Source organism: Cygnus atratus, chromosome 1, assembly GCF_013377495.2.
Source record: "Cygnus atratus isolate AKBS03 ecotype Queensland, Australia chromosome 1, CAtr_DNAZoo_HiC_assembly, whole genome shotgun sequence".
In the NCBI taxonomy this organism is placed as follows: domain Eukaryota; kingdom Metazoa; phylum Chordata; class Aves; order Anseriformes; family Anatidae; genus Cygnus; species Cygnus atratus.
In genome coordinates, this window is record NC_066362.1 from 103415229 (window position 1) to 103425803 (window position 10575).

The 10575-nt window shown below is 39.4% G+C and overlaps 1 protein-coding gene across 2 annotated transcripts; it reads left to right on the forward strand.

Moving 5' to 3' along the window:
• The first annotated feature begins 456 nt into the window (after positions 1–456).
• Positions 457–5835, forward strand: FGF6 (fibroblast growth factor 6). Of its 2 annotated transcripts, XM_035545744.1 has the most exons (5): positions 457–497; positions 1849–1925; positions 2358–2606; positions 3397–3500; positions 5652–5835. In XM_035545744.1, the coding sequence occupies exons 2-5, from the start codon at positions 1919–1921 to the stop codon at positions 5826–5828; spliced, it is 537 nt and encodes a 178-aa protein (XP_035401637.1). In that variant the 5' UTR covers positions 457–497; positions 1849–1918; the 3' UTR covers positions 5829–5835. The 2 variants fall into 2 exon arrangements, with proteins under 2 accessions (XP_035401637.1, XP_035401636.1); XM_035545743.1 differs by lacking the exons at positions 457–497; positions 1849–1925 and having other exon boundaries at positions 2267–2606.
• Positions 5836–10575: the final 4740 nt, after the last annotated feature.

Genomic DNA, 10575 nt, shown 5'->3' on the forward strand with positions numbered 1-10575 from the left:
ATATGCCAGCAAAAGTTAGAGAAGCTGTTTTAGCCCATGCCTTGGTCCTGTTGTGAGAAAGCTGACAAATAAGACAAAGGTGATTGAAAGCTGGTGATGGAAAGCCAGCTCTGCACTCTCCTCCCTCAACCTGTGAAACCACCAACTGCTGTTTTGCTTGATGATTGACAGCTGTATTCTGCTTTTCCTCTTAGGACACTGATCACAAGCAAGCTGCAAAATTACACTTCAAACATTCCTTAGGGAGAAGAAAACAACATTTTGGAAGTGAATATTACAATGCATATTTTAGAGACAGGGATGGCTCCAAGAGATTAAGCTTTTTTCTTGGAGTCACATGCATTGGGAATGAGCAGGACTTCAGACTGTACTATAAAACGATCTAGAAAGTCGATGCTTCATCCCTGTAACATCCCTATAACCATGAGCCTTTTTTCCTGTCAGCACTGGCCTCCCATAGAGACTCTGCAGCTATGCCGAGAGGGTGAAAAATGCAGGTAATTCCTAAAAATTATATGTGCAGTTCACACCCCAGAAAAATCATGAGATAAAGTAGACAGCAGCAGAGAAAGTGATATGATTTTTTTTTCATCATGAGCAAAAGGCAGAAGATAACCTGAATGCTGCTTTGACCAAGACATAGAGCTTCTGAAATGCCACCTGGCACAAGCCAGGGGACTAGTCCAGTGGTTCCCAGTCTTTTTATAGCTGAGCCCCTCTCAAGAGAGTAATCAGTATTTCACACGTCACCGAATCTATCTGCTCACCTGCTTCAAGGCTACCATCTCCTCCCCATCGCTCACAGTGCTTCTGCTCGAGTGTCTGCTGTGTCCATGGCCTCATATTACAGCCCAGTGAATGTGAAACTGTATGTCATGCCTGATGTGCTTGGTTCCACTGTGCTTCCAGGTACTCTCCTTACTAGCATGCAGGCATCTCAAATGACATGGACAACACAAGTTCTGTGCTGTGAAAAGCTGCCAGACATATTAGCAAAAATATTTGCAGATATCTCAGCCATTTTCCACCACCTACTGTATTAGTGTATTATATGAGGGGAAATAAGTAAGGCAGTCTGAGGAAGAAGAGGAAAATGAAGATGCTTGTCATTTACAAAAGTAAATAATAAAGGTAAAGGAGCACTTGGGCTTAAGGAAAAGAGACAGTGAAAAGGTAGGAAGGAGTGGCCATTTCCCTCCCTCTTTAATGCATTGCTAAGACCCTGTCTTGCAAATACAATTGCACACCTGCAAATGTATTTTAGGGCAGCACAGATCCAAGATTTGTTCACTGTATTAAGGCCCATGTCCTTCCCAAATAAATGGGATCATTTGGAAGTCACCTCAGTGAAAACCACAAACACTTAAGAACATTAGCAATGTCCCCTTGCTACCAGCAACTGCAATCTTGTGCCTGCATGCCTGGCTTAGCAGAATTGCAACTGCAAACAGCAGAAGCATGTTTGAGTAAAAACAGTAGGAACAAGCCCCACTTTTCACATGGCTTACCCCTGTGTTAACAGAGCAGGAGCACTCCTTTTAGAGGCACAGAAAAGCTGTTAGTGCATGGGCCGCTATCGTAAGGGGTGCCCTGGATTTGCTGGGCATGCACTAAAAGAGAAAGGGCCACTTCAAACCAATTCTCCCCAACCACTTCAAACCAATTCTCCCCAAATGCTGAGCTACCCTGATGTACACCCAGCGATCATGCAGCTAAGGAAGTGACTGCAAAGTCTTCATTGCTCTCTGATGAGGTCCACGACTGTTTTTACACCTTCTTCTCTAAATAAGGAAGCTGCCTGCGAAGCCTCTGACTGCCCAACCAATTTGATTCCTTTGCTTTGCGCAGCCAATGAAACCTCACTCCTGCCTCTGGTCTTGGATGACAGCACTCATCAAACCCCAGCCAGCCGGGGAGGATGGCAGGTTAGTGTTACAGCCATGCCAAGCTTACCTCTGGCAAGCTGTTGATGTCAGAGTGATGATGTGGGGAGGGACAGCCTCTGCACTATAAAGATGGGTCAATCAAATACAACCGAGGCTGCCCACCAGAGAGCAGGACCTCCAAAACATGGTCCCCACCAGTCTGAGTCCTGCTGGCCTCTCTCTGCTTTCAACCCAACTGCTCTCAGGCTTTAGTTTCATGTCAGCAATCTCTATTTGCTTTCCAAAAATAAGCTTCTGCCACCATGCTGAAGGGAGAAAAACAAGAAGGGCGGTATTTTTAGGGCCATTAATTCTGACCACGTGCCCAGGAGTTGAACCGGATGACCACTGCACAAAGACTTCTCATCACTATGTTCTCCAAAGCCAGCATTCATCGGACGTTGTCTGCTTTCATTCTCCTGTTTTTTTTAGCTGGGATTGCTTCAACATATCCAGTTGTAAGCAGAACTAATGGCACATTGCTGGAAAGAGGATGGCAATCTCTGTTGTCCAGGTCCATTGCTGGGATGTCAGGGGAGAAGTCAGATGTGAACTGGGAGAGTGACTATTTGCTAGGAATCAAGAGGCAGCGGAGGCTTTATTGCAACGTGGGCATCGGGTTTCACCTTCAAATCCTCCCAGACGGAAGGATAAGCGGAGTTCACAATGAAAACCAATACAGTGAGTTGCATCCAGAAATGAAATAGATGTCACTTAATTGCTGTGAACTCTAGTAATTACCCTTCATAGAATGCAAATGTTATTACTTGTTATTGTTAATCTGTGCTACATCTGTTGCCTTTTAAAAGTCTCTGGGATCAATAAACATTAGAAACCTCCAGGCTGAAACATGTCACAAATGCTTAGACAAATTTAGATACAATTTATTTTTACTTTGCTTTACTTCACAGATGAGAAAAGACAAAACAGGTTGAAAACTTTTTCTCTCTGCTGCATTTGCTCACTCCTCACCTTCTCATTTGCCTTTTGAATCTGGGAGGTTGTCACCGAGCTCACAGAGCCAAAGAATGATTTTGGAATTCTACATTTGGGACACTCAGTAATGGAAGGGACTTGCTGTTCCTGGTGTGCTAGTTCTTATGGCTGCAGTTCTGTAACTATAAGATTAAAGGAAAAGCTTTAGTCCTTTGGACTTGATTTTTTCATAGAAGACAGTAACAGTAACAGAAAAATAAGTTACATATTAAAAAGTCCAAGAGAGTTTGATAGATATAAGAGCAAAAGTATTCTACAGAGTGTGAATATGATTCTGGAAGAATTATTATAAGATCCTTTGGCATATAGAAAAAAACATCATCTTCTCTGTGTACTTTTATTATGCCCAACTAGTGACATAGTTCTAATAAAAATTATGGTATGTTCATTAGGGTTTTAAAATAGTCATATCTAAATTGGCTTTGATTAGCTACAAATTCTGTGATAATGTTTCTATTAACTTCTTATTTTTTAGGTCTCTTTGAAATATCCACTGTAGAGAGAGGTGTTGTTAGCCTGTTCGGTGTGAGAAGTGCTCTCTTCATTGCAATGAACAACAAGGGGAAGCTGTATGGAACGGTGAGTACAAGTGCAAATAATTTTAATAATTAAAATAAATTAAATAATTCAAGACTTAAACAAAAACTGCAAAGGTCCTGAGTTTTGGTGTTTTGTTCGTTTGTTTTTTATTTTTTCCTCTTGAAAATCTCTACTTTCAAGCAGAGAAAACAGCCTTTCAATTACAGGGAATGTACCCAGCCTGGAGTCATCAGTGTTATTCAGTGCAACAAGTGTTGTGTCTGTTGGTGGACTGTTATTTTAAAGCTTTCCAATAACACTGTACAGAAAGCACCCTAGGAAAATGAATGCATTTTGCAAATAGTACAGATTAATTAGATAGCTTCTTCTAAGGGCTCAGCACTGCAAACGTTGTAGTAAGAGTGAATCCTGCTGATACCAACACTTCATTACACTTAAAATGAAAGGGTGTGCTTTGGAAAAACTGCTAGAATCTAAAGTGTGTGTGTAACAATGTACCCTTGTATGCACATACATGAGCGTGTAAGAGAGAGAGAATTAGAGCTATATCAGTGCTAGCTGCTGTTAGTAAAATCATGACAACATGCCTCTCCCTACTACAAACAAACACAGCATGGAGAATAAATAGGAAGTCTACCCTACAAAGCCCACATATGTGACTGGGGCTATTTTGAGGATCAGTTTTGTGGGATCAGTCCCAAATCGCGAAGAAACAGTAATAGCTATTAACAATGGTATGCAAGTCATACTGAAACATCATCACCATCATCTTCATCTAGAAAGTGCTAGCTATGCTCTTTAAATGCAATTTAATCTCTGAGACCTGAGCAAGGCGTCCTCAGTCTCAACACTGAGTAGAAAAGGCACCTGTTAGGAAGCTCGTTTGAGAGTCTGGCTCTGGGCAATAAGCAAACCAGCCCATCTCACAATAATGAATGATACTGACAGAACTCATCTTTTTTTTTTTTTTTTTGTCAAGAAACAATAAAGTCAGTTCCTTTGAAACAGCTGTAATTTCAACAAAGCATTTCACTGCTTAATAAAGTACCAGATGTTGTGAAGGACACATAGCCATTACTAATCTGGCTGTTTCCTGCTCACACAGGTAATGGTAGTGGGGCATCTTAAGGTTCCACTCTTGGAATATTAGTTCACTCATGTCTGATTTCAAGCACCTAGAATTGCCAGAAGCCCAAACGCTTTGCTTAGCTAGGTCTTTCTAAAGAAATCCAGAGCTCCTTTGGATTATTTTTTACAGTTTCTGTTGAATCTTGCTTATTTTCAAAGACATTTTTAAATGCTGAAATAGATGTGCATTCTCCCTTGCACAATGCAATGCCCTGAGTTAAACTCTTATAAACTTTGAATTGTTTTATTACAAAGATGCCCAAGTAGAACTGCACTGGTGGTGTCTCATATGCCAGACATTTGATGTCAGAGAATTATTCAGCTTTCTTTTTTAATTTCCTTGGTGCTCTGCATTTGTATCCTGCTTATCCTGTCACTTTCTCTCCCAGATAACTCTATTTCCTTGGATTGAAGTGACACCATATGAAGATAACTTAAACTGTTTTCCTGGCTTAGAAGCTGGAACATCATATCTCACTAACAGATAAATATAACATCATTAAAGAAGTAACAAAATATAGCATCACTAATGATGTAACAAAAAAGAAGGTTTGGTGCTAATCAAAGGTTTTTTTCAAATGCCTTATTCAAACAACCAGTTCTTCCTGAACACTGCTGTTTGTGAGAGAACTGAATGTTTTGACAGGCAGCATATAATTCTTTCATAAATGACAGGACCTCTTGCAGAGGGGAGGTATGAAATAAAGCTACATCAATTGGGCAAAAGGGCATGATGATGACAAATTATTGCTTACAAAGAAAATGGAGACATCCATGATTTATGATGAATTAACCTGATCTGTCACAGGAAGTCCACAGTTCATTATCTGGACAGGTGGTATCTGAGTTCATCTGACACCAAACTAGCACTGTGGAGGGAGATTTACTGTTGGATGCAGACACTACAGCACCACCTGTTGCACACTGTAACATGCTCTTCTTCGGTAAAAATGCTAGTAAGAAAAGTGACTTGGGTCTTCCCGAAATACTTATTGCAACTGCTTTTGCTCTTCCCTGCGCCACCCCCCCCCCCCCCCCCCCCCACTCCTTCCTATTCTATAGGCTGTTTTCCAAGATGAATGCAAATTCAAAGAAACCTTGCTGCCCAATAACTACAATGCATATGAATCAAATGCTTACCACGGTGCTTATATAGCACTCAGCAAACATGGGAGAGTGAAGAGAGGAAATAAAGTTTCTCCAGCTATGACAGTGACCCACTTTTTACCGAGAATATGAACATGAACAAAGCAGAAGACTTAATCCCAGGAAAAACTCTTTCATTTTGCACACGGGAATAATCTCCCAGGTAAAGTATTTATACTGTTCATTGAAAAAAAAAAAATCTATATGTGTATATTTGGATAAAATTATTTGTACTAGGTTCATCATATGGCATATGTAATATTATGCTGCTTCTCTTCTACTCTGTACAAATTTTACATGGCTGTGTGCCTCCTTTGGTGCTGAACAGAGAAAAATGCAAGTTGGAGTGCAAAGAGAAAAAATATTAGGAAGATATAGAATGGCTGTGATAATTATCTAATCAACCATTGATTATTTACTAGTTAATATTAATTACCTCAGAAAAAAAACCCTACATGGTGAGTTGTTTACATATTATGGGCCAAATCATAAGATGAATTTGCTTCACCAGAACTTCGAGCAGTTTACTCCATCTGAATATCTGCCTGCACCTCCCCTTCTACACATGTACATGTGTCCTGTCTTGTGAAGTCCTCAGACTATTTTGACCATGATGGTGCCCATTCCACAACTGTTTCCACACAAGCAAATTGCCTACCCCCAGAGTCCCTCTTTCTCTGAAGGAATTCTGCAGGACCTCCTCACATGGGCTTGTTGGCAAAATTAAGACCTACAATCAATTTCCCTCAGGAAGGGCCATGGGCTATACCAGAGATGGGTCCCAAATACAAAATGCATCAGGAGATTAGGATGTTGAATGCCACCCATGTGGCATTTTGGGAGCTACTTAAGTTTAGACCTACCTCCAATATAGAAGTGTATATCTTTAATATAAATATATATAGACATGGTATGTGTGTTTGTGTATCTAAGTAGTTACATACTTTTAACGCATCAGTCATCCCAGTCTCTAGATGCCCAGGTGCTCTGATATCCATACACATATGCAATCATAAATATTTAACAGCAATGTTTTCACTTTTAGCTGTACCATATTTATCTCTTAAGAACTGAAACCGGTCTGCAGGATGCATTATTTAATTGTATAATATAAGATGTATGGAATTCATGAAAGCTTCCATCAAAGGGTTATTGTAGAAAATGTCTCTGTTTTGAATTCAATTCTATTTACTGTTTTAAGTATATTTGGTTCTTTTCTATTATACCTCACTGAGGTACCAAGTACAGAGGAAGAAAGAATTTTTGTAAGCACACATTCCAATGTTGGTGCAGAGGAATTTAAACTATAATTAGAATTTCTGCCAATTGCAAAGCATCACATTCAAAGACATCATGGCAAGCTATATGAAATATTCTCCAAATCTCTCCTAGAAGCCATACAAATGGTGCATAACCTTGCCTTACTATTTTGACAACCTTTTTCCATACCACGATTCTCTGTGCCTTTGAAAGAGTATTTTAAGATGTCCAAAGTCAATAGTCACTATAAATGTCAGTTACCAGAAGCCTTGGGATTCCTGCATTGATGGCATGCTCCTAAATTTGAAACTAGATTCAATGCAATGTCAGAGCATGAGCATTTTCAGCATAGATGGACCGTGCTGCTGCAGAAGTGAACATCTGAGTGCAAGATAATCTCCCATGTGCAGCCAAAATGTGACTATGCCCAGCCTTGACATGCCATTCTATTTGCAGGGGGTGTCTATTCATAATGAATTTGAGCCTTCTGACATGTAAGAAAAACACTGTTCGGGGCCAGATCCTCAGATGGAGTAAAGCAGCCAAACTGGCCTATTGGTTTATAGCTGCAGAAGATTTGGTCCAAAGAGTGTGCCTACAAGGGTGCATCTGCAGCCATACTTTCTGACTTATTATCAAGACAATTGTTTTGTGGACATAATACAGTTTTCCACTACTTTTGTGTAATTTATACTTGAATTTATTTTTCTTAAATGTAAGTGGTGATCACAGTGTAAAGGAAGAGTAAAAAGAATGGAACACTGCTTACATTACACTAAGGGGACATTTTGGATATGGCAAAGGATAGGAGTTACACTTAATTTTCTGGTCTTGCAGTATGTAGAAAGAAGCCAAGTTGGCACCCGTTGTTCATCTACAATGTGTGCAGCAGTTTACTTTGGGAAAAAAATTCATTTTAAGAGAAAAAGTAGGATGTTTTGAGTGGGGAGATTGCCCCAAAGAAAAGTTTGGTTGATATCAGACAGTTACACTGACATAGAGTCCCTAATAGTGCTGATAGGCAGACCACAGCTGTATTGAAATACATTAGCTGACAATCTGTATTCTTGTGTTATATTCCTAATTGTCTTTTGAAATGAAATTTGAAGAAGGGTGGAAGAGTGCATGGACATAGAAGAAATCATAGTTTGAATGCTGACACATTTGTTTCTGATTACAGCTTACACCAGTGTCATTAGGTTAGGATGAAGTCTGTTCCCTCTTAAACCAACATAGTTTGAATTAATTTGTTGTTGGCGGTACTGATAAGTAACGGGATAGCTGGCATAAAAAGATGAGAATCAGACTCACTGACTCCATTTTACGCATACTGGTCAACAACAAGAAAACCATAGACCAGGTCACAAGAAGTCTGTTTAGATGCAGCAAGCTGAGCTGAACATGTTCTTAAGAACTGCAGACCCCCGTGGATGCAGTTTTGGTCGGCATTTGGAAATTCTCACCATTCAGTCTGCTGAGTTACTCTTTACACCACTGCTTTGTCCATATTACGTATCTATGCCAGCCAGATCAACACTGAAGTCAACACTGAAACCACAAAAAGTTCTGCAGTGTCAGGAGCCATGATTAATACAAGAATGAACGATGACATTGTCAGGTGTGGTAACTGGCAGGAAGCCCCTCCAGCACAACTAGTGTGGTACCGCAGCGTTTTGCAGTTTTAGGCTAGTTGGATGTGACTTTGACAGAGGTTCTTCTTCAGTGAATGCTTGGCTACGTTCACTAGAGGAGTTAAGGTGTGTGCTGACACATTGCTGTGCATGTGCAAGCAGTCTAGGGGCAGCCCACAATAGCAGAATTCACTGTGGTAGAATTCAAGAATTTACGTAGCCTCAAAAATAGCTGGACTCTGTTCTTCCTCTTGCTCAATTAGCTAAATTCCGCCTCCTTCCTCTGTTGTCATTTTCATGGAAGAAGGGCTTAGAAAGACCACCACTCACTTTAGACACTTCAGAATAAGTTTATTGGGCTGGTACAGAAGAAAAAAAAATCATAAGCTGAATTTGCATCATATGGAAGTTATAGAGAGAATATGGACGTGATCTGGAAAACTCAAGCAAGGCTATCTTCAAAAGAACAGTTTCATGGATATGTGACTACGTAAAGACAAACTCATGAAAGTAAAACAATTTCCCAAGTAAGAGCTAAGAAACCAATTTCTGACAGTTTTTTTTGGTGGTCCCTTTCAAAGCATATGTCATCTCAGTGTGCATTAGCACAAAGCCATGAAATGAGCTGCAAATTTTGAAAGTATTGCTGTGAATTCACCACATGGGCCTTTGTGGCTTAGATTTTGCACATGATATTCTCCCAGGGACTTGAAACCTATTTTCAAAGTTTCTTCCTCCACAGGCAAAGCCCATGATAATTTAAGACCTAGTCCACCTCTGTTAGAAAATAGCCTTTACTGCCAGTGCATCATGCTCTTAAATAATCCATTTTTCCCTAAACAGGCAGAGATATGGACATTCATACACAGTGGAAAAGCAGAGTAATTTATGTATACCTCACTAAATATTGCAATTCCAAAATTTTATTTGCACAGTAAAATGGTGCCAAAGTTCTCACATTATTTTTTGTCACAAAAATATACCTCATATTCTGACTCAATATGGACTCATAATTGAGACTGTAAATTTGCAAGAAACACAAAACTTTTCCAATCAATTGTTTGTGAAATTGCTTCTATTTTTATATGTATGTGCTGCGCACAATAGTTTAATGTATTCATAAAATAAAGTTTTATACATTTTCGGAGGTGTTTTGACTCCAAATCCCTCTAACATTTGTGGGTTTTGTTGTTGTTGTCATTTTTATTTTTGTTTGTTTGTTTGTTTGTTTTTTGTGTGTGCTTCCTTTTTTCCCCCCTTATTTCAGAGCTGCCATATTCAAACAGAGAAACAAAACACGCAGTTTTAATTCACCTCTAGAACCAGAGAACATATTTGTACACTTAAAATTGTGTTAAAATTTTGTATTCTTCAGACTTCTTCCCTTGGAAGGCATAAGGAAATCATTCTTGTTGAGGAGAAGTTTCACAGAAGAGAAGGAAAATAAAACTCTAATCTGACTAAAGATGAGCTATCATATTCACCTGTCTAAATTCCCATGCTTTTTTTCCTGGGGAGGGTCTAGTGCTACTCTCTTGTTGTTAAAGCTCTTCAGTATATCCTTTACTTCATTAAATAAGGAAGAATCTTTTATTATTATTATTCTTTTATTTTATTTTATTTTTTACTTCTTGTTTGGAATTAATTTGGGAGGGCAACTTCCTGCAGCCACCTCTGAAGGTTTTTGGCCTCACTATCCGTCAAATCTGGGGGTATGTTTCAGTGATTTGGTAAGTTTCAATTACTTGCTAAGATTACTCCCTCCCTACCCTACCATGTTGTCATTTAATCAGCTTTTCATTTATTAAATGACTGCATACATTTCCCAGTCTGGGAACTGGCACTAAGATATCAGAGATCAATAGCTGGGAATCTGCTGCCTGCTTTTTAGTTCAAATGCATTGTTTAATCCTTAGCCAGCATGGTATAAAATCATAGAATCACAGAAC